Source organism: Lonchura striata, chromosome 1, assembly GCF_046129695.1.
Source record: "Lonchura striata isolate bLonStr1 chromosome 1, bLonStr1.mat, whole genome shotgun sequence".
NCBI classification, from domain to species: domain Eukaryota; kingdom Metazoa; phylum Chordata; class Aves; order Passeriformes; family Estrildidae; genus Lonchura; species Lonchura striata.
Window position 1 is genome coordinate 87,681,963 of NC_134603.1, and position 24,938 is coordinate 87,706,900.

The 24,938-nt window shown below is 37.5% G+C and overlaps 1 protein-coding gene across 3 annotated transcripts in view; it reads right to left on the bottom strand.

Annotated features, from left to right (window-relative positions):
- Positions 1-24,938, bottom strand: part of CDKAL1 (CDKAL1 threonylcarbamoyladenosine tRNA methylthiotransferase) — a 375,244-nt gene that overhangs the window by 344,641 nt on the left and 5,665 nt on the right. For all 3 annotated transcript variants that reach the window (XM_021553407.2, XM_021553406.2, XM_021553405.2), the window contains exon 4: positions 24,136-24,248. In XM_021553407.2, coding sequence (XP_021409082.1) covers positions 24,136-24,248 — 113 coding nt within the window. The remainder of the gene's footprint in view (positions 1-24,135; positions 24,249-24,938) is intronic.

The following is a 24,938-nucleotide window of genomic DNA, read 5'->3' on the forward strand; positions in this document are numbered from 1 at the left end:
TCATAAAAACTACCTAAAGATGAGTTAGAAAACATTTTCCATGATATAAAGGAAAATTATGTATAATTCTTCTCTGTCTTCCCTCACTTCCCATAATTGCAAGAAAACCAGCCTCCGTCCTCCATAAGGGAGATAAAGACACCTCATGATATCCTATTAACCCAAGTGCAGATCCACAGACTGAAAATATAAATACCAAGGACCCACAGCTCAGAAGACTTCATATAAAAAGGAAAAAAAAAATGTATTTTCCCCTCCTCAGCATCTTCTTCCTTATCTAGAAGCTTCTGAAGCTTACACTATTTTGTAGAATCACAGAGCAGCTGAGATAGAAAGGGACATACGGAGATCCTCCAGTCCAACCTCCATGCTCAGCAACAGGAGGAGGCTGCTCAGGGCTGTGGTCAGTTGGACTTTAAATGTTTTCATGGATGGAGAGTCTACACCTCAAGAGACGTTACAGGATTTGATCAAAATCACTATAAAAAAATAAGTGGTTTTTGATGCTTAAATGGAATTTCTTGTATTTCAGTTCATGCACATTGCCTTTTGTCCCATCACTGGACATCACAGATGCAAATCCTAGCAAAGACGGGCATCATTTACTTGCACAGGCAGCAGAGACATCAGTCAAGCCCTGCACAGAAAGGTCTGAGAGCATTAATCAAGGAAAGCAGCAGATGTATTTTAAACAAGGTTATTATAAACCTGCTGCCAGATTCTAAGTTAGGAAAATAATATACATTTATGTTGTTACTGGCTAAATAATAGAAATCTTCAGATCTTATATAGTCACCAGAAAGTAAATGAACCTGCAGGTCAGCCCTGTTTAAATTTCTCTTAGACTTGAAAATTTCCTTCTTTCTTATAAAGGTTTGAGACAGACTCCAGGTTCCAGCCTGTTTCAAACCTCTGCACCTCAAATTCCAGGCTTCAACCCTTCACAGAGGGTTAATAGTTCATAGCAGCTACTCTACCCAAAAGGAGTAAGACCACATACCTGCTGGCCAACATCCACCCGGGCTAAGTCTCCCCAAATGTGGCAGATCCCATTCCAGCAGTAAGCAAGGCAAAGGTATTGGCACCTTTTCAGTCTTCACACATCATCACCAACCAAAAGAAATCATTACATTCTCAATGTAGCTACTGCACAGGAGTTTGTGTGATGGAAAGGGAGACAGTCCTGGACAAGTACTAAGCAGCTCATCATATTCTCCTTCCCTCAGAACATTATTCTACCTGTGGTTTTCCCAAAGAGTTCATCCCTACTAGTTCTTACACATGGCTGAAGGAATCTTAATAGCAAAAGCCTCATATTAACCAGAAAAAATTCCAAATTGTGGATATGTTTCCCCTAAACACTGTGGTAAGTAAACAGAAACTGACAGGTAGAAAGTTTAACTTAATTTTTAATGCAAAACCACTCCCCCTTTTCCAGTATTTCAGTCACCATAGAACCAGGCACATGAGTGACCCGTGACCCCAGTACAGAAATTTAGACTGGAACTAGCTACTTAGAAAGGCCTTAGAAACAGATGCCTGACAGTCCAAACAGAGCTCAGGCTCTTTGATCCATGCGGCATTGCCGACACTGCAGGTGGACTGGCAGCCACCTGCACCCCACCCTGCTGTAATGAGCAACCACTGTGTGACTAACAAGAGGCTCAGGAAATCCCCTCCCTACTTCCAGAGGCAGCCTCTTTTGATTTCACATCTTTCCAAAGGTCTAAGATACAGACATCAAATTGAGATACACGAGAGACACCTGTGGCTAGGTGAGTAGTCATCAATCAGCTTATCCTCTGACTGCTCATATGGGCATGCTTATTCTGCCACCTGGCTATTTCTTCCCCAAAAATCAAACATTTATTAACATCGGTGGTCATTCTTTAAATCTTTATCTATCTTTGCTGATGAAGTACTAATACAAACCACTAGTGAACATTTCCAAAACACAAAAGTGTCAGCATTTTGTACTAATATTTGGATTAACCATGCAACTCATCCATATTTTCTGTTTGTAGAAGTCCCAATAAATCAGAAGAAAGCTACAGAAGAAGTCAGTGCAAAGGCAAACTCATGCTAATAAGCTACATCTGGAGTTTTAGATTAAATACATCACTCCTCTGCTTAACACACTTTTACTCTAAGATCCCTGACTTTCTAAGGCTCTTATCAACCCAAATCCAAATCATACATATGCCTCCCTGAACTGGGCCTGCCTTTTTTTGTGGTACCTCTGTTTACACAGCTTATCCCTTATCACACTGCCAACACTGGAAACCACAGCAGATGGTCCCCTCAGACACAACTCTAACAGGTTTTCTCCACTCCCCCATTCCACTTATTTTTTTGTGCAAACAACTGATAAGGAAGGCTGCTGCAATGATTTACTGATATCTGAAGTTGAAAATTGACAAAATGCAAACGCTTTTGTTCGCCCCCACCACCCCCCATGAACTGTTTAACCTCTTAACTACTAAGCAACACAGACAAAGAGTATTAATAATTGTACAAACCACACAGTCTGCTAGATTAGCATTTCAAACTCAAGCAGTATTGATGAATTTAAAGATCATTACTACGTATCTTTAAAAGTTATGCCAGTTACAACAAGCAGCCTTTACTATTAGTAAAGGAGAAAATATGAGGCAGTTTCCTTTACTATTAAAATCCACTGGTTTGGAAATGTCATGAAATTATGTGCAAAAGCATACTGGCAGACCAACAGTCTACTGAAAACAGGCTCTCAAGTAGAATTTAGAATAGAGACTGTATATTTCATTTGTATTTACTTTTATCTAACAACCCAGAACAACCTGAAGCTCAGTGACATAAAAATGAAAATGCTCTCAATATTGCTATTAGAAAGACAGAAAGATGCTTAAAACTAAGTTCCATAAATTCTATTAAACAAGCCAGGCTATAACAACTGGAGAACATAAATTTGCAAAACCACTGCAGCAAAACATTGCAAAAAAATACAAAACCTAGAGGTCTGCAAGAGCATCTCAACTAACCATCTATGAAGAAGCATCTGCAAGTAGACAGTAATGAACCAGACAGACCCAGAGGGCTTTCTTAAATGTAGGTCATGCCTGTCAGACCATAGCAAAAGACACAGTAACATTTGCTGAAGAGAACCCCGAGTTATTATTACACTACTTTGTAGGCGGACATTATTAGTTACATATTTGCAATGATCACTATCTGATGTTTAAGAGGAACAAGAAGGAAAATCTGCATAAATTCAATTTGCATAAATTCAACAGCTGTATTGAATATGAGTCATAAAGCATTCCTTATAACATCTCATATGCCTCTCTCTTCGTAAAGTAGGTAACACAGAAGAAGAATTTCTGTTGAAATCCAATGTTTGTTTTACACCAAGGATTGGGATACCAGCAAAGAAGTAGGCCAAAAGGTGGTTTAGAAAAGGTAATTTTTGCTGATTTACATCATATTAAGGTGAAGACTTAAGTTACCTAATTACTGAAATAACATAGTTAAAACTTTGAGTATTATTAATCTTGATATCTGCAGTGTTCTCTTTCCTTGACTGATGTTTTCAGTGTTTGATTCTAGTATTTTGTTAGAACAGAATCCCACAGAAAAAGATTGTATGAGTTAAGACGTGAAGACAGATATAAGAACATGAGATAGCATAATGCAAGTGCCTGGCTGGGTTTTGCTGTCTTTTTTCAGTCACACAAGTAACACAGAAAAAAAACCCTGTAAGATTTTAAGAAAAATTCCTGACAAAAAAGAGAGTCATCAGATTAGAAATGCAGCTACTTTTCACCTTAAGATCAAAAAATTACATAGCTAAAGACTTAATATTTCAAAGCATAATACAGTGAAACCAACATTACTCAAAAACTCATGGCCCTGCATTCACACACCTGTATCTCCTGCTGTAAAATCAAGAACACAAAACAGTATTTATTTCTTTTTAGTGGCCACTAAGACAAGAAGAAGTGAGATACCTCTTTTTGCTTAAAAACAGATACACAGTCAACTACGAAAAGAAAAACTGCTGTAAGACTCGCCACAGATAAATCTTTCTGGAAGCAAGGTATCGAGTGAACCCATGAACACTATAAATAAGATACATAAAAGACTGGAACATAAAATCTAACCAGTAAATCTCCACGTTCAAGAGATTCCATAATTAGACAGTAAAACTTGAATTCAAGCTAGAAAATTATCTAATTAAAGAAAAACTAAGTACAAAAAGTCTGCTCATTCTTCAGCTAGCAGTCATCAATCATGAGTTCAAAAGAAGAAGAAAGATTCTTCATTGGCCAGCAGCAAAACTTCCCATTCAGAGCTCACTTATTACAAGTTATCAGTGTTTACATTTCTCCTGTGAATCTATGGAGATGACATTTACCAGCAATATAGGTATAGGATAACACCTCTTTCAGATTCAAATACAATCCATGTGCAGATGCAGCTAACACTAACATTTTTTTGTTAGCTAACACTAACACAAACATTTTTTTTTAATTTGTTAGTAATTCAAAATAAATTGGAGTGGTTTGGGGGGATGGGATGGTCTACTTTGTTTGACTGATTTTCACAAATTTATGTTATTTTTAAGTTTCAGATATTAAATCACTGTTTCTCTGAACTACTTAGAGCTGAACACTGCTCTGCAGATAACAGCTTTGGACCTATGTTCATTATAGTCTCAACAGAAGTAAAACAGATAATGTATAAATAGGCTTTTCAGTCTTCAAATCTTTGAACCTGACCTCCAGTAATCATCAGGATTATTTATTAATTTTTAACAAACGAAAAGAACCACTGGAAAGATTTCCTGCTGTCATTTTACTGTAAAAAGCAATTGATGCAGCAGTACATTGATCAGCTTTCTTGCCAATAATTGTCATTTCTGTAGACACACACAGGAACCTCAGTTTTGCACCATTTTAAAGTTTTGTGCTAAGAAGTACTTAACTGCCTGAACTTTACTTGACTTACAGTCAAACAAAATTTAGTGTCAAAATGTTTGTGCTGTCAGAGCTGCAGCTCTCTTTTAAATATACAAGTTAAAATAATTTTGCTGTAGTGTGATCAGGGGGGATATAATGAATGGCAACATTTAGTTACCTTCTTCTGGGAGGTTTAAGAATACACATGTTAAGGGAGGGGATGCTGCACTCACAATCACATCTGTGAAAGGCCACAGGGCTGTTCACTGGAGAATGTTTCTTTTGAGATAGAAGAAATCTACAACAATTTAGAACTTTCTGAAACAAAATAATAATTTCTAAGACTAATTGCATATATATACACAACTAGAAAACAAATCAGATAAATTTTTCAAGATATATGAAAAAAACCCACACAGTGCACACTGAAGCATGCAAACCTCAATGCTGTCACCAAAGTTTTAAAATCTTTTAATAAATACTTTCACAAATAGGAAAAAAAAAAAGTTAACATAAATAAATTATATAGTATTCACAAATTTTACCTGTACATACTGTAAATAAAGAATAAAAATAGCACACGCATTTCCATTTAAACTTGCCTGAAGATAATTATGAATGCACTCTGGCTGAACTTCAAGTATTCAGATTTTAAACATTAATTTACTTTGACTATGTGCATGTCAAAATGAAAGATTGCTGTCTGGATCCAGACATGCAGTATTAATACTGAACACATGCATTCATTTCAGGTCAGCAGACATTCCAACTCTACTTCAGCAGGTGGTAGGAACAGCACTCTAATTAAAATCTATATTAAAAAGTTCAGAATGGGCTATCTACTCTGAATAGCTCCCATACAGAAACATCACTGCAACTGAAAGACTTAGAGCACCTTCCCTCAAAATATATGAATGGCCCCTCACATAAACCACCTTTCTGAACAATTTCTACTTTTTCAACCTTCCAACAGATTTTTCAAGGCAGCCCACAAAAGATTTCAGCACCCATTTAAGATACTAAGACAGGTACCAAAAAAGTTCTTAAAAATAATTTCACTTTAGATATCAAGGAAATGAAAAGGAGATCAACAAAGCTCATTCCCTATTAGATATTTGTCACTTTGTAAGTGATACATCTGAGAACAGTCTAAACACAGTCAAGGCAATCTCAGCCTGGTAAAAAAATTAGTCACAGTTTTAGGGTAAATATCTACCTGTTCGGAGTTCAATTTTTTCTAACTTAACGTTTTTACATTACACTTTTGGAGTGAGATTTTTGGTTTGTAGTCAACATGTACTATACTGAAGGCCAGAAATATGCTGACATTTGACAACACAAAGTTCTTCAGTCACGATGTTTCATATAAACAATAGAGCAGCACTAACTCCACACAATACTCACAGTCCACTTGCTCCTTGTACCTCACTTCTGCTGCTGAATGAGATTATGGTATGACCACCAGTCTAAATGAAAGTACTTAGAATTTTATGGCAACCACAGCAAATGAACTGGATAGGGAGATACCCAAAAACCCTGAAATGGAACGTGTAAAGCAAAGTTTGTTCCTCAAGTAGAACTGATAATTGCATTAAATACCTTCCAAGAAAAGAGTGATATCGGTCTTCTAACTCAGAAGACAAATATGTCATTTTTCTTCTTCAGATTTGAAAGCAGCTAAGAATAGTTCTTTATTACTGATAAAAAAACCAGACTCTTTAATTACTATTTCCATAGAAGTACTAAACCTTCCACAGGGAGCATCAAGATTATGACAATTCCAAAACTAGTCTCCCTCTCTTTCAGAAACCACTTGTTTCTCTGGCCTCATACTGATGCTCTACGAGGTGAGAATTAAAATGTGGCCTAATCCCTTCTCTCTTGAAAATCACCCATTCCATACACCCTTACACCTCCTTCCTCTTTACTGGCAAAAGATGAAAGTGACACAAATTGTAGCCAAGGACAAATTTAAATAATGTTGTATCCCACACAATTTACTGTATTTAATGAGACTCCCCTGTGGAAGTGATTCAAGTTTGAATTGCATGTGCTGGTCAAATGATACTGGATGGCACCTGGATAACAGGTGCCACTTTAGATCTATAAATTCAAGTATTATAAACAGGAGCTTAAGCTTCTTCTACAACAGTTGTTCATCATTAGATGCCTGTGAAGTTTTCAGCACTCGGAGAAATGGGTCTTTGCAAGTGTAAGCAGAATTAAAGGAGCATTTTCCTTCCCTGGGTACATTATCTTGTTTTTCTCATGTGTTGAATTATCTATTATACTTCTTTTAACCCAACCAGCCCAGATACTTAGAATGCTAGTTTGTCCAGTGCAAAGCTAAAAAAGATATAAAAGTATATTGGACCTGCTTCTTTCTCCTAGTTAGCAGAATCTTATCATACCTTTTTATTTTAAAAAATTTTGGTTCCTAGTGAGAAACATCCATTGCCACACAGCAAGAAAATCTATATATAATAGTTAATTACTAATGTTGCATTGAACTTTGATTACAAAGCAGCACATTTCAGTGTGACTATTTATTTACAAAACAAAAACATCATGTAACCCCTAACATACAAGCACATACTAAGAATATTTAAAACATCATATTAGGGAAAAACTTTAATAGTCTTATTCTTTTCACAGACACAAAAGAAGAAATCATGTGTGAATTTTGACATCATGGATAGAATTCAACAAAACACAGCATTGGTTTACCAGACAAACATGTTCACAGCTCCATCACAGAATGTTAGACTGGTGTCATTGCACCAAGTGGTTCCTCCACCTTCTGTTTTGCTTCTTTTAGCTTATAGAATACTGCTGAGTGTATAAACACAGGATATATATACAGAACTAGACTGAATCTGTTTCTTTTCAGACAAAAATAGCATTTTAAAAGCAGCTGGCAAAACAATCCAATAAACAGATACTGTCCACTGTCAGATGCACAGACAGATCTGCAGCTGTTTATAGGATGTGTCAAGAAACTGTCTACCTGCTTCTCTGCTTTAATGGTTGATGTATGAATCCACAAGTAAAATTATCACATGAGGCACATCAGAATGGCATAGCAATTACACTTGCCAAAGCAGAACTGGAACAGAAAAAGGATCATTTTTATCAACTTATTAATGGCTAACTAAGTACATTGTGGAAGCTCTGAACTAAAAACACAAAACCTTGAGCCCCCCCAAATAATAAAATATCAACTAACAAGAAATAACAAAATTTGAAAGTTGACCTGAACTTGAAATTGTATTGTCAGCCTGACCACATTACTTTCATGGTAACTTATTAACACACTTCACATGCTTACCTCTACATACAAAAACTCTGCAGAACTTTAAGGTTGACTAAACATTGAAAGGATTTATGCAATTTAAGAGAAGATAAGGTTAAAGCAAAATACTTGTTCTTACTATATTAATAACTAGGTGTTCATACTATTTCAAGCTATGCATCTCTCTTAAGTGTCTTGCCCAAGTTAGGACCAGAACTCCCCATACAAAGAATGCAAAAACGCCAACCAACTTGAATTCCTTACCTCCAGAGGGTGCTTCAGGAAAGCAAGTATATTTTCACTTAGCTAACCAGACTTAACATAGAAACCTAAACTATGGGATGTATCGTAAAAACCATTTTTGAACACCTGTTTTGATAGATATTTGAGCATTCCCAAGGTAGTCCTTTGTTTATCATAACTTTAATGTAGCAGCTAAAACATTTAAACAAGGACAGAAAGTCTCATTTCAGCAGTTTTTTGCTTGGGGGCTTTTGACAAAGAAGTCTTTTCATTGTTTATTCCAGACTGACATTTTCAAAGGCCCTACTATATTTTCAAGGTGTAACTATTAAAACATTTGCGAAACAATGCTACAAGAATCAATGCTAAAAATCAGTAGACTGTGTAGAGGTTAAAAAATACATGATTTAGCATACAGAAAGCCATATGAGTAGTTCCATTTAAAACCCATCCTAAATCCACCTCATTCATCAGGCTTTAAATCCTTCATTTTAGGAATCTGTTCCTTGAGGATATGGTTTGCAACATAGATGGCACATGTGTTTTCAATACTGGAATGTGTCTAAAGTAACTGGGTAAAACTCGGTATCAAGTACCACACAGTTTGTTTCGCAAGTCACACACTCCTTGATGTTAGCAAGATATTAACTGGTTCCACACTTTCCACACATCAAAGTTATTCCTGATTTAGTACCTGGTACCTGAAGTACATGTTAAGGGAAGTGGAACTGCTTTTACAAAAAGCTAGACTGTATTAATGAAAATGTGAAAAATACAGCTATGAAAGCTTAAAACAAGATTTTGCAGGGGTGAGAGGCTGATTAGCAGGCATTTCTGTGTCCAGGGTCTCAAAAAAACAACAAACTCAACCCTAGTCCAGAGGGATTTTCAATTTTTTTTTAATTTTATATATAAATATATATATATATATATATATATATAAATATATATATATAAAAACTTAGAAAAGTGTTTACAATTTGCATTATTTTTCCTCTTTTGTGTGTCCACAGTTGTAAGTTTGAAAAATGTAGACCCCTTCAACTACCTTCTTGAATGACAATTAGAGGACAGATCTCCAGAAAGAAAAATAAATAATAGTCCTTCGACAGGTGGCTCTCGCAAAGTAAGAACCTATAAATCAGTTCAGACAAAAACATTATTTTCCTTATGAAATCACTTTCCTGCAGAACCAAATTATCTAAGATACAGGAGGAAAGATCTCAGCTTGAATCAACTACATGTTATTAATTCATCCTAGAAGCTGCCTTACTGCTTCAAACCAAAGGCTGTGAAAACCTGCAAAATAAGAAAGAGAATTATGTTAAACTAATTCTTACACATTTTAGACTGAACTACCTCAGAAGAACTGCATCATGATCAGCAGCTATGGATATATTTCCTGGAGTTATGCATTGTTTTCTAAACTGAGGAAACTTTCACCTACGAAAACAGATCTTTGGTGTTCCATGGTTTAAAGACACAAGCATCTAACTTTTGCCATCCAACCTCATATTGCAAACCAGCCCAGATCATCTTGACTTCAATGTCTTGAGTTATACATGGCTAGAAACTACTTTTCATTTCATTGTGGTATACAGCATTCCTAAGTCCACTTCATCAATACAAATGAGCTATCCCCAAAAACAGTGAAAAAAATTGTTCTAATAAAGCTTTTGCTGCTAAAGAAAAGCAAAATACTTTTTTTTTTTTTTTTGCTGCTCAATATTTCCTTAGAATCTTCCTATAAGAGAAGTTGTTCTGCTAATATTTTTCTTCTTTTTTTTTTTCTTTAAACCTAAGTGTTATGCCAAATATCATATTTGCTCTTTAGTATGTGCTAGGTAGCACACCTGGAAAATCAAGTACAAATTTATCAACTGATTTCAATTAGTGCCAGGAAGGTGAGTCAAACTAGAAATGTTGTATACCACAATGCAAATAATCACTGATACACCAGTAGAGGTGTGATTCAAGACAGCAACCAGCAAGATCTTAGGATGTAAATGAAAAATATACTCTAACAAATAAATCTATGTAATCATTACGGTAAGAAACAACTACAGCATTCACCAACTTTATCTGTTCCCCCCTTCCCAAAAAAACCAAGTAAAACACACTTAATAATGGAAAATAATTCACACATGCACACAGAAAACATGCAGTCTGGTAACATAAATGCCACTTTTGCACTTCACAGACCCTTTTGAGTTTGGTTGGGGTTTTTTTAATGATACATATAACAAGCTGCAGCTGAAGCAAACTTTCTTCTTTTGCTGGAAGAATCCATATCTTTAAGAGATGCAAACTTTCCTGGTGTACGTACCTGAGACCCATGAAAATATCTGCCTTGCCAAAATTTCTAAAATGTTTTTAAGCATGACAGTAAAGGAAACAAACTGCTTAGCACATTGTACCTCCCGCATAGTGAAAACCTCTTGCTAACGCTGATCATTATGAAAAAACCTCACACCGTCCTGATTGGACACACAAAACCCTGGCTGCAACACGTTGCAAGCGTCTCAGTACCACACCCAGAAAGCTTTATTTGGATATGATCTTTTCCATGAATGAAAAACTACTTGCTTACAATTATATAGCACACTCTGAAACCAAAAGTCCAATTCTAGGACAGAAAAAAAGTTAAAATTATTTTTAAATTTCCCAGCTAAGATTCTGAAAATAAAACAAATAAAGAGTTCATAAACTAGCATGAACATACATGGATGATGATCAATTAATAAAAATCATGCAAATCCCTCTAATCTCAAAAGACTTTCATACTAATCACTGCTTCATTTCCTTTGTGACCATATTTGAAGTGACAGTGGATCTCATTTTTTCTGAATAATCTTCTAGGATATTTACACAAGGCTAATGTATGCAATGCTCCTGCATTATTAATAATTTCTGTGGCAAACGAATGAAAATTTTACCTCGCTTGCTAGGGTTTCCTCTGAACTTTTGAGTCCTTTCAAGCAATGCAAAGCAAGGCCCTGAGCCAGGAGATCATTTGTAGTGGGATCAATTAAATGACTAAATTGAAAATAAAATTCAACAAAACGGCATTTTTAACCTAAATGTTAATTTAAACGTTTCTCAAGAAAAGGTTCCAGCACCGATTTCGGCGCCAGCGCGGTCACACAGCGCCATCTAGCAGTGACTCACAGTACGGCAGTTACCGTGACACCGAGTTTGACACTTTTTCAAGTATAAGTTTATAAAATCCTCACTCATATAGAGAAATTCAAAGAATCCACGAAAGTGACCCATAAAATTGCTATAAACAAACCTAAAGCTGAAGCTTTACAAACCAAATCTTTACCAATTGCTGCAATTCTCTTCCCGTTGACCAAACTCTGGCCTCACAAAGGGAGAAGGTGTTAAAAACATCTTTGATAGCTTATTACTGCTGCTAAATCTTTTTAAAAATTATCTGGAAAAGCTAAGTAAACATTAGTATAACTCTTACTGTAATGTAGTCCTGCACAGTTCTTATTGAAAGTCCGACATCAAACTCTGATCTAATGTTTCTCCAATGTGTTACCTTCACTTACTTTAAGTGGCCAAGATTTCTCTGCTTGTCATGACTAAAACTGTTGAAACATCTCAAGTTACATACGCCAATAAATTCAGGGTTTCTAACGTACTGGGTGGGGGGAGGATCTTTTAAGGCCCCAACGAATGGCATCAAGATGGATTCTTTACAGATCAAGTTGCACAAAATACTTGCAGAAATCTATCACAGCACAAAAACACTAAAACAAAGCATTCCAAGTCTAAAGCTCTAGTTTCACAAGCACATAATTTAACTCAGCACAAGGAAGCCTTAGTGCTAAATGAAAGACAAGCCATCTCTTGTAAACCATCTCTTGCCCACTCAGTCCAGGTAAGGCTCTGTGCCTTCTTTCTTTCTCAATGTTTCAATGCATATACATAGACACTTACAAAGATTTGCACTGGATCAAACCAGGCAACTAGTGATTTTACACTAAAATGGTCCAAAAAAAAACAACAAAAGGTGACAAGAGTATTTTTGAAACTACAGTGGGGAAAAAAATAAAAGCAAATTACAAAAATGTGATGACAATCCTTTGCTTAGCAATTTAGAGTTAGTATTACTAAGAATAGCAGTGGTGGCCCTAAATGAGCTGTGAAAGCAAATTCCTAAAAAAAAAAACCACTGTGACTCTCTATAAATTAGCAGTATTCATTCCAGACACATTAAAAACAGAAGCAGAGAAGCAAGCCATTCTGACTAGGATAGTGGACAAGCTAGCACCAAGACATCAACTTCCCCATCTTCAACAGCTTTATTCCAAAACTATTTCCTGTATTTTTCTACGGAAGTGTATTTCAGTATTTCTCATCTTATATAAAAAACATTAAGTAAATTATGATAGAGTGATTCTCTAACAAAGCGTGATAAAGCTTTCAGCTGTCCTGGGACCTAAATTGGAAGGTTTCATAAACTGTATTTTGGATAAGGCAACAAAAAACCTCCCTCCTCCACATTTATCAAAATTGTACATGCTAGATAAACATACTAATGTACTTGAAGATTGATGCAAATAAATAAACTGGAACGGAGTCCAGAGGAATGGAACAAGAAAGGTCAGCGCTCTAGAGAAGATGACCTATGACAGAAGCTTTTAGGAATTAGGTCTACTGAGCCTAAACATAGGATGCCTATAGAGAGAAGGCATAATAGCATTCAAATATGTGAAAGGTTGCTGTGCAGAAGAATCAGATGTTCTCCATACCCACTAAAGAACATACAGGCAGCTAAAGGCTTACATGTGCTAAAAGGTATAGGTCACACACTCAGAAACACTTTTCAACCAGAAAGGCAGTTAATCATCCAAAAGGAGTTATGAATTCTCCATCACTGCAGGTTTACAACACCCAGCTAAAACAAAAGCTGCTGAATGGCCCAGCCCTGGGAAGCAGAGTTCACCATGCCAGGTGCCTTTTGGCCTATGATCTTCAACAGAATGTAGCAGTCTAAGAGGAGGCTCTGTCAGCCATGAACACAAACTTACACCCTGCAGGTGATGAGGGAAAACAGCTCTACTTAAAATTCCTCTCCCAGTTCTCCTCTGCATCAGTTTACATCCCAGAACTAAACCCCTCTTCCTGCACCTGGCAGCTGGGCTGCCTGCAGCAGGTGAGCAGCATCATCAGACTGAGGTGCTGATAAAAACTATGTCAATTCCTCCTCAAGCCACCAAGAGCAGAGGCAAAGTTCACAGCCCCCTCCATTTAAATGTAATTCTGCCTCAGTAAGGAGAGGAACCACTGACAACACTGAAAAGCTGCACCTGTAAAAGAACTGGCAGTGACCTACAGGAAAAGACATTGTTTTTCTTGATCTGCTGTGTTTTTATTTGGAAAATCATGAACAAACTAAGACAATTCTGAACATCTAAGTTTTCCAACAAGCCATTTTTAACAAAAAGACACAAGTATCACGGCAAAAGAGTTTGTGAAGAAAATTTCCTTCCTCTCATTAGTTTCCTAGAGTCAGGGGTTTTATAAAAATCAAGGTTAAAAAAAACCCTTAGCAATCAGATTTTTTTCCTGTTACAGAAAATTCTGGTAGTGTTTTTCTTATTCTACCCTAGTGTTATAAAGAATATCTGGAACCATCAGCAGTAATAAAGGTGACTGCCTTACAACTGAACTTGCTAAATTTTTTGTTTTCTAGTAAGACTTCCAAACCATATTCACTTAATATTCTCCTTCCATCATTACCAATTATGAGGCTCAAGCTTCTGGTTAAGCAACTACTGGATGCTCAAATTTACCATCATCTATGGTATCTATGTTTACATTCACAAAGGAAAATTAACATTTCCAATGGGAAGTGAATTTTTCAAAGCATGATAAAGACAAGCAGAAAAGTGGCGACCCATGAACAAACAACAGAATCTCAAAAGTCAACTACCAGTTAGGGAATCAATTACAAACAAGTACACTTTTACCCTTAAAACCCAGCCAACAAAAGCTGAGGGTCCAAAATGCCTAATAAAATCTGCAGTTTAAGTGTTCTGTCTTCTATTAAATCGCAAGCCAAAAAAAATCATTTCTCTATACACCAGTGTCTTGTACCAATCAACAGCAATTCAGTTTTGGCACAATTAACTCAAAGGCTATTTATAGTTATCCACGACAAAGTTCCTGCTTAGCTTCTTTCTGTAAGCAAATTCCAAAGCCAGGGATTTGAGATGAGACAAAAGCTAATGTCTTCTGCTTAAACAGCCTGTTCCTCAGCCCCAACACTTAATCTGCTAACTCCAACTAGTACCACACAAAAGCTACAGGATTCACAGCAGTGAATCCAAGACTGATAGATGTGCATTTCTGTAGGCCCATTATGCCCTGCCCTGCACCAGCTCAATTAGCTTAAGGTCCCCATGGGTGCAGTTTGGCCACAACAGCTACCCCACTTTCCCCAAGTGGTTGAAAACAGCATAAAAATCACAAAAACTGGACAGGACAAGGCTAAAGTTTCCTGTGAACAGCAGAAATATGTTCTGGCAATATAGAAAATTCTAATGCACAGTTTTATGGTGCAATGAAGTAATTTCTCTGCATATCCTGAGATGCAGAGCAGCCTTACGACTCCTCTCAAGGTGAGAAGGCTCGCTACCTATCCAGTATTGCTGAGACCAAAGAATTACACCATTTCTGTGAAACAGTATGAGCCTGTGCATAACTCACTTGATTTCAAATTAGGCTTTGGAGTACAGCAATGCCAGAAAAGAGCAGGACTGAATGGTTATTCCATGAACACCACGAGGAAGATACAGGTCACATGGAAGTCTACTCCAGCTTTGCTTCAGACATCGTTTCACTATCACAGAGCTCCTTCCCTGCAAACTTAAGGACCTCCTCAGGGACAGTCCTACTGCTCCCAGAGGTACCAGGGACCAACTGTCCTTCCACTGTCCTTTGGCAACTTGTTTGTCTCCACTATTGCAAACATCATTCAGAATAAAAGATTTTAAAAAAATAATTTAAAATATAAAATATTTAGATGGCAAAAGCAAGAAAATTAAACAACTCAGAGGTTCCTGAAGATAAGCTCAAGAAAATGATATGCAGTCAACATGAATGAATTTTTTAAAAAATAAGTACTTCCAGAAACCTTAAATTAAGGACACAAAATACACAAGCCAAGTACACAGCTAGGTCTTACCCACAAGTCAACTTAGGATGTTAATTCACAGCAGGTAGCATTTTCCCTCCAAAAAACACATTAAATCACATCTTGCAAACTGTTTAGAATTTGCCTGAACAAATGAAAAAGTTAGCTTTGGAAACTTAGGATAGCACCAGAGTAGTGACAACAGTTACCAAATGCTAGCCCTAACAAGCTCTTAGGCATGCAAACAATTAAATACTGATGACCAATCTAAAAATCATCTGCCTTTACATTTACAGGGTTTTTTTATGCTGTAGTAATGCATTTTAACAAGTAGTGTTTGTTCAGTAATCCTTACAGTTTTTAGTGTCTCGGAGAAATACACACGGTAAGACAGAGTACATAAGATTATTAAAATTAAACAATTTTTTAAATTATTCCTCTAGGAAAACAGTATGTTGACAGTTATCAGCAAATTCCTCAAATTATGTTTCAAAGATAAATGTAACCCAGCCTACCCAGATCAGCAAACATAAAGCAGAAAGTGCTTCCAGGCTGAATAGTTCTTCAAAAAGGTGCCATTCAGGCAATTACACCTCACGAATCTCATCTCCTTAACGCACTCTCTGGACAGGAAACTGAGTCCAACACGAAAGACAACTGAAGCTAAAAGGTGGTAACTCTCAGACAAAACAGAAATGCAAAACAGACCCTCATAATCAACAGCAAAGTTGCCAACTAAACCGGCATAAGATCAGAACGGCGGCAAGTAACTGAAATCAAAGCAGGTTTATTCCAAGAGCGTGCCTGAGGCTCCAGGCTCCTCCATCCATCCCGCTCCCAGCCCAGCGGCGCGGGCAGAGTCCCGGCCCGCCCGCCCGGCGGCAGCGGCACTCCTTTGCTGCTGCTGCCCCCTCTCGGCTGCCGCCGGCACCGCTCCCGGGCTCCCGCCCAGCCCACGGCACAGCGCGCCCAACCTTCCCAGCCTTCTCCCGCTGAAAAAAGCCCCGACTGCTTCACACCGTTACCTTATCCCAGCGGTGTGTGTGTGCGTGCCCACTGTCTAAACACTCTTTTAGATAGAAACCAGAAGGGTAGTGTCCAAACTCGCTCATACGGCCAAGCGGGCCTGGAGATACACAGAGCTGTATCATTTATTTTTAAAAAAAGGCATAAATCAAAAGCACAGATGAGCTAAGACAGCAGTAGACACACTCCAGGGATGGGATGGGAATCGAGAGATAAAAAATTGCTGTATGTTTCACTAATTGTTCACTCATCTCCAGGACCTGTTTTAACACCTGAGAGAATCACCTACCAGGCTTACATGAACATAACCAAAGCTGGCCATGAAGAAGGAAAAAAAATGACACCTAGTCTGATAGCCCTTTTCTCTCTTTTTTTTCCCCCGTCTTTATTTGCTCCGATCAATGAGGAAAAGCACCAAAACCAATTTGAGTTATTATCTGTTCTACTACATTTCTATTGTCTCCAGCTATAATTTCTGTGCATTTCTGTGTCTCCACAATCACACTGCAGTCTTTTCTCTTAGTATGCCCTCAGTCCTAAGAGAGAAAGAACACAAATGAACGTTCTGTATTTGGAGACACAGAACAGTTTGAGTTGTGCTACATTCAAAATACTTATAAGCAACAAGCTAGAAAGCAACTCAGCCAGGCTTTCCTTGCTCCCCAGATTAACTTACAGCAATTCACATACAGAAGCATCCACATTTCAACTGACAAAAAAGCATTGCCAAAATATATTAAAATCATCTTGATGCAAAGCTGCAACCGTGGCAAGTTCTGAGAAATCTGTCCTCACTGGCAGCTAACTTCATCCTCTCTATCAAATGAACTGTAGTCAAACTGAAGCAGGAGCCTGCAGTGAACATTAACCCACCACCACTATTTCCCAGTCCTCCAGGGTAACAAGCACGTCCTTTTCAAATGCTCCTGATGAAAATATAATCCTGCTCCTACCTCTGAGAGTACATATTCAGAGAAATCTCTTCAGGTTATAGAAAAATGGTCTGTCCTCCCATTAGCTTTTATAAATCTGCTATAAATTTTCCTTAAGCATGAAGAACTGTGAGACATGTGAAACTAATGTCTCTGTAGAACTCCTCATCATCTGGGTGTTTATGCTGAACTCACTTCATCACTGCTATTTATACTTCATTTGCTAATTGCTTAACTATCTACAAAAGAGACATATTCCACATCGGAGGACGGATGCTACCAGGAGTTGAAATTTACCTTTCATAGTTCAATCCTTCTCAAATTCATTCTTCTGGATTGCATGAAATTCAGCATTGCCAGAACTAAACTCCATTGCACAAACACCAGAGCAGGCAGCTAATGCTTTGTCACTAGCATTAACCCTAACCATGTCACACATGCTTAAATTTGCCTCTCTGAGCTCTCAACAAGTGTCTCTGAAGAGAGTATGCACATCAGATTTATTAGGTTCCTCAGTGTGCTCCCAACTTTCAGTTGCCTGCCCTATGATTGTGAAATAAAAACACTGAAAGAAAAAAAAAACAAACCCAAATAAACCACTCACAGATGAATAGACAATTTTAAAGAGGATAAAGACAGTACACACTTGTCACATCAAGCATCATGGCAGTGATGCCATTATGAGCAGAAAACAGACTCTAGTTCTTACTTAGTTGCCCCATAAACAGGGGACACATCACCCAGTTTGAGAACTCAAGAGTTCTATCCTGTAACAGAGACAACATCCTCAAAGCTGGACTCCCCACTTAACAGAAAGTTGCCCAACAGGAATAAGAAGTTGATCCTGAGGAAGCCGAGGTAGGAAAAACTCACCGCAAAGAGGTCATATATCTTGCACTGTGCTACAAGTCAGAAGTGATAAGTAACAGAAGTCTAGCCACACACGAGTTAGGAAGTTTTACAGGGAACACTGGAGCAGTAATACACAGTTGCCAAAACCACAATTATACGTTAGTTTACAGAGACTTAGGGAACATGCAGTGCTGTAGATGAGTCACAGCATGATACTGTATGAACGCTACACTGCAAGAAACTATCCCAACAATAACCAGACTCATCCCCCTCACTGGCTCATAGGACACTCTGAATGCTCTGGGAATATCTATTCCTTCCAAAGAATGGTAAAATCTTGATTGTCTACAGCTGTAAAACTCCATCTGCTACATCCCATGAGTCTCACCTGTTTTCTTCCCCACTATGTCTCATTTCACCCCCTCTCCTCATCCTTCTAACCATCTAACCATAAAAGTTTCAGTTTTTTAAAAGAAGAAAACCTTCACACCCACATACCAAGTATTCCCATACTAACTGCATGTCAGAACACACTTATCAAGAGCACCAAGAACCAGCACACAAAACAAACTTACGACAAGCAGTAACTCCAATCTTCTAACAGCAGGAATATACATCACTGGAACCGTAAGGCAATTATCTCACAACATCAGGCATAGAAATAAGGTACTTTACTGCCTCGCTCAGTATCAACATCCAAAAGCTTTTACATCTAGAAACAGGACTCAGTTTGAATCTGAAAGAGAAATCTAGCAGAACAGGTATGCTGATACGGTTATCAAGCAATGCAAAAATCATACAGGGCTGTGACTCTACAAGCTATAGACAATAGGAAAATTCCTCAGTGAGGGTCCAAAACACCAGAATTTAAACCTCTGTTCACTTCTCTCCATTGCTCAGCTGCTTCAGAGACAGTTTCATGACTGACGTGTTATAGAGAAAACAGAAACACTTCTCATCAACAGAAAAGTAGTGTGGGGTATTTTGTGTATTTAAGCAAACACCATACATACCCTGTCCCTCAAGAAAGGATTGTAAATTATCTTATTTTTCTAAATTGGAACTGCACTCATAACCATTTGAAAAGTATAAATCCAAAAAAAAGGACTAACCTTGAATTCTCTGACTAATAAGGCACTTCATGAGCAGCTAATAAAGATTTGTCTTTTAGCTTAATAAGAATACTAAATATACCTCACAATGAGGATGGCCCCAAAAATTACACTGTAGTCACTACCATTTTACATGATACTTATGAAGGAGCAGATGAGCATTATCAGCAGGGTGGAGAGCAAAAAATGGAAAGACCAACTGCTGATTCTGAGCAACTAAAAGCATGCACTGGAAACCAGCAGAGATCTTAGTCAAAATACTTCATCAACCACTATGCAGGCTGCAGAGAGCTTATTTTAAAAATACAGTAATATATTAAAGAGATCTCTACTTTAAAACAATAAAATAAATCAAAATCTAGTATTAAAAATTTATTGTGTAGTACAAAAGTACTTTTAAGACAACACTTGAAACAAAGGACCAGATACTGAAGTGATTCACAACCCAGGAATCAATACCTGTACAGTCTTAGTAATTTTCTTTATTTTGCACTTGGATGAATAAAATTCATGCTGCAGCATGCTTTGCTGCACCTGTGTGGGGATGGCCAAAGTCTACACAAGCATGGCTTACGCAACACAATGAACATGAGACAATGCATTTGAACGCTGAAGTCCATTTTAGATTGCAGCACCTCATCTGCTTTTCAACAGCAGACTCTTTCCTTTTACATCAGTCTTCTTTTCAATATGAGGTCTTAAGGAGATCATTCTTGCTTCCTTGTCTTCTTCCTTCTTTCCTCTATGCAAATGTGCTGTTTAAGCAGATGGAGAGTCTTAATCATACCTCAGTTACATCCACTGGTAAGCAAAACTGACAAGTGTTTAGAAAATTATCAAATAGGAGAGGTAAAAAACTCCAGATAATTGCTTTAACAGGATTTCAAAATATTATTTGATATTTGCTTTAGAGAAATACATAAATTCTCTGCACAGGGAGTTACAAAGTTGTAAGACATAACCTGGACTATAAACACAGTAAGATTCAGTAAGAATTGGCAAGTCTCACTGGTACAAGTCCTGCCAACTAAATGGAGTGAACTCTACACAGCAACTTTCCATCCAACACACTTACAGAAGAAATCTCTGAGACAGTGAATAGGATGGCTGAACTAATTTCAGATTAGTCTAAAACTGCACAAGTAAAGCTAAAGGTCTATAACATAACCCAGTTTCTAAGTGCTACATCAAAGCCAAGACCACTGACATAGCAGAAACTATTCTTGTTTGTAGAATCCCATGCTAGAGGAGGAGTATGTTCTGTGCTAGCATTCATTTCTAAAATTCACAAAAGTGTAGTGCACATAAACTGTGACTGCTTTAGCCTCACTGAATGTTTAATAAGTTTTTGCTTCATCTTCATCAAAGAAAAAGTTGGTGTTCATTTTTTCTGATATTTCTGAATTATTAGCAATGCCTTTCCTACCCCAGCATGTTTTACAATGGCTGAGGAGGGCATGCTTTGGACCTGAACTGACCTGAGCCAGAAACAATCTGTACTAAATAATAAGCATACTTAATGTCTTGATCCACCAAAATGCATTCAAAGCTGGGCCAAGACCCATTAATTACACAAAACTAGAAACTTACAGATGTCAACACATGTGAATAGAGCTACCCACTTGAGAAGTGAAAGCATTCTGTGTCTGACTATACATGTGCAGTTCCATTTTTCAGAGAGAAAGCGAGCTACATGGCAAACATACTTAAGTCCCTTCTAAACAAAAATCTTGCTCACAATATTTGAAAGCTCCCAGCTCGCCCACTTCCTGTTTTTCACAGCAGGCATTACAGTCTGTACCATGAGAGTTTCTTCCTCCAGGGTGTATCTCACAGGGAGCACTCCAGCAGGTCTGCAGGCATGTCTAAACTACACAGCAAGTCATGCTGCCAAGAAACCAAAACCAGTTTTAGAACCAGTAAAGCCACCATCAGCTACACCATTTTCAGAATATGAACAATTACCCATGGTACAGCCCTACACTGATAGCAGCTGGTCCACACATTTCTGTGTGGTTCAGGCTTATAAAGGAGCTTTGTGTTCCCACTGGATGGTATGCAATTTGTTCAGAATGCTGCCCACCTTCACACTGTAAAAACAGATATAAAAATAGGTTCAGCTCTTCTGCTGGTTTTCCTTTGCCTATTTTTAAGCTGATGCAGTCCCTGACTTTAAATCACCACTGCTGTTATTGCAGTATCTGTATATTGCTGATTCACACTCTGGTCTCTCCCCAGTCACAGGCAATCTTTGCTGTGAGAAGTACAGCACTCAGTTTTTATCTTTGGCTATAGATGCTCCTGGAAGCAACAAAGGGTGCTTGTACAGAAAGAACATTTTTGAAACATGTGAAAAGCAAGGAGGACATTATATTAATGTTCAGTTTCAGATAGGTCAACTTGCAAGGCAGGTTGCATTGTTACAAGTTCCAGTTAGCAACAGGAATCTGTCTGATGCTGCTTTTCTTCCTTCTATGTTTTTTTCCAATCTTGCAATTAGACAGAAGACACTAGAAACAGTGCTCGAGTCCTTCATAATGGAACAAAAACTGTAAGTAAAGCTCACATTTTCTAAAGCCAGAACTTTATTCCAGCATCTTTTCAGGAAGTGTTGTCTCAAAAGCTTAGGAACATGTAGGAAATAGGTTAATCCAAACACTTTTAAGTAATAGCTGTCCAAGACACTGTGACAACAGACAATCTTTCAACTTAGTATTTCTATCTTTTCCCCAAGATTGTAGCAGTTTTATGCTACCAAAAAACTAACGAATTCTAGCAACACAAAGATTGATTTACAAAATAGCTCTTACAAAATATTTTCTTCTTATTTTTTGCCTACCATAAACAATATTAAGTTTAATTTCAAGAAATGTTTGACATTTGGATCATTTAAGCAACAGGTACTATTATGAGTAGCTGCTTCAATGTATAGGACAAAAAGATTAAATCCCTATTTGACATCCTATCTGAACTTCCCAGATGACTAAATATTAAAAAAGCCGAACATGCCTTTTTAAGCATAGACTGACAAGAACTACTTAATTTAAAAAGAAGAAACTACACTGCATAATTTGTGCCTATCACTTAGCATTCAGGCTTTTCTATTTGTTCCATTTAATATATGTACATACATTAACATAAACTAAATCAAGATTTAGATTTGATAATGACTAGAAACTAGCAGTCAATTTCATGTACAAATACCAAAATTACTCTCAGACTCCTCTCCCAGCAACTGCAACTTTTATTAGGCTTTTAGTTCTCAGTTTCAGATTCTAGAAGTAGACATATTTCTATTCTAATCTTATAAACAGTTAATTTTCTAAAAAGATAAGGTATCAAAAATTTAACATAGTTCCTTCCTTCACTGCACTCCCGTCTTCCCTACATCTCTCTCACAGAACAGCCATCTCCATCTTGACAAGCCAAAAGCAGTTTTTGGAATAATATGCATTAGAACAATGAAGGTAAAGATGAATTAAATTTAAGAAAGCCATAACAAAAACATATTTGCCATCTTATACAAACAGCTGCTGCAAATAAGAGGTTTTGGATCAGCACTCCACTTGTCTGTGGAAAGAGCATACCTACTACATACCTACTAATTTAATAATCAACATGGTTCCCTAAAGTAGTTCAGCACTTGAATAATTTAGTGTCTTATGTCTATGTAAGAAAGATCAACAGAAATAAAGGAAAATGAGATGCAACTCTTTAATGGTATCATGACACGTTCAGAAAAGAAACGGCCATTCTGTGAAATCAGAAAAATATCAGGGCAGACAACTTCATAGTCTTTCAGTATACAAGTTTAGGTGCAAGACACACCTGAACTTGAATTAATTAATAAAACTTAAGTTTCTATTTTGACTAGTCAAAAGCTATACAAAAGTGTTCAGATAATACTTCTGTATTGCAACATGGTATTAAACCAACTTTTCAACTTGTCGGCCTATTTTGCATTAAGGAGATGAAATGTGGTCAGCATAACCACAAGTCTGAGGGCATTTTTAGGCTTGGGGAGGCAGAACAAGATGATGGGGAGACTTTAAAGTACTTGGAAGGGAAGGAGAAATAGCATTCTCAGCTCTTGGGATGATACAGGATTGTACCTCATAATTTCCAACCTCCATCATACTGATCATCCCTCCTGAAACAAAAGATCATTTACCTGGAGTAGACCACATCTGCTCCAATGCAAACACACATATCACCAAGTGAAAACACTGCCGGTCTCCCACTTCCCTGTGGGTTCCACCAATTACAATTAAAAAACAACAATTAATATATTTCCCGTCCACTCTTATGAAAACTTTTCAATTCAGTTTAGCAAGTAAAATGTCAAAAAAAGGCACTAAATTACACCTGATGTCTGCCCTGTCAAGAAAATCCAATCATTCTGAAAGCACTCATCCTGTAATCATTCTACTTAATGCCCAGAAAGCAGTTTACCTCTTCACCTTCAGATCAGAAAGGATCAGAAGGGGATTTTCAAAAGCATAATTAAGACTGAAAATATTTGATGAGAGTTTGACAGCTCTGAACATTCACCCCAGAAAAACTGAATTACAGAGCTCACTCATACTGTTACCTGTAATTGTGTATCCATATGCAGCCAGCTGTCCAGCCATATATTCACCATCTGAATTATTGTGAGAACATCCCCATGTACGAATCCAGATTTTCTGAACACCAGGAATAATGCTGTCAAGTAAAAACAAATGAGAAATGCAAGTTAAATGATGAACAGGCTTCCCCTTTAAGTCCACTGAACTGACTGAATGAACTGTAATTCTTTAAACATAAAATAAGCTGTGCAAACAGTAACAACTCCAAAACAGCTGAGGAAAAACAGTAATTATGTGATTTTAGTGTAACAGGTTACACTACTCTGCCCCTTGCTGGGGCAGAGTAACATAAACCTCTGTAGGACTGTGTTTTGTGTTTGTGACTGAAACAGTGTTAACACACAGATAATTCAGCTGTCATTGAACAGTGTTTGCTTGTTTCCCACTGTGCTCCATCCCGCCACAAGCAGAATGCAGATGGACAACAGGCTGGGAGGAACATGAGCAGAGTAGCTGACCAACAGGATAATTCATTCCAGATGACATCATGTTCAGCAATAAAAGCTGTGTGTTTGGTCTTTCCAAAATAACCACTGTTCTGAGACTGGTTGGGTACCAGTCTGCTTGTGGGAGGTGGCAAATGGCTGCTTTTGCATCACTTGGGGCTTTTCCCCGCTCCTTCCTTCACTTTATCTGTCTTCATCTCAACCCACAAGTTTTCTCACTTTTACTCTTCCAGTTCTCTCCCTTGTGGTAGAGTCAATCCACCACAACTAGCAAGAAAAGAAATAGAAAAGTTTCAGCATGGAGAAGGTGCAGGAGCTGT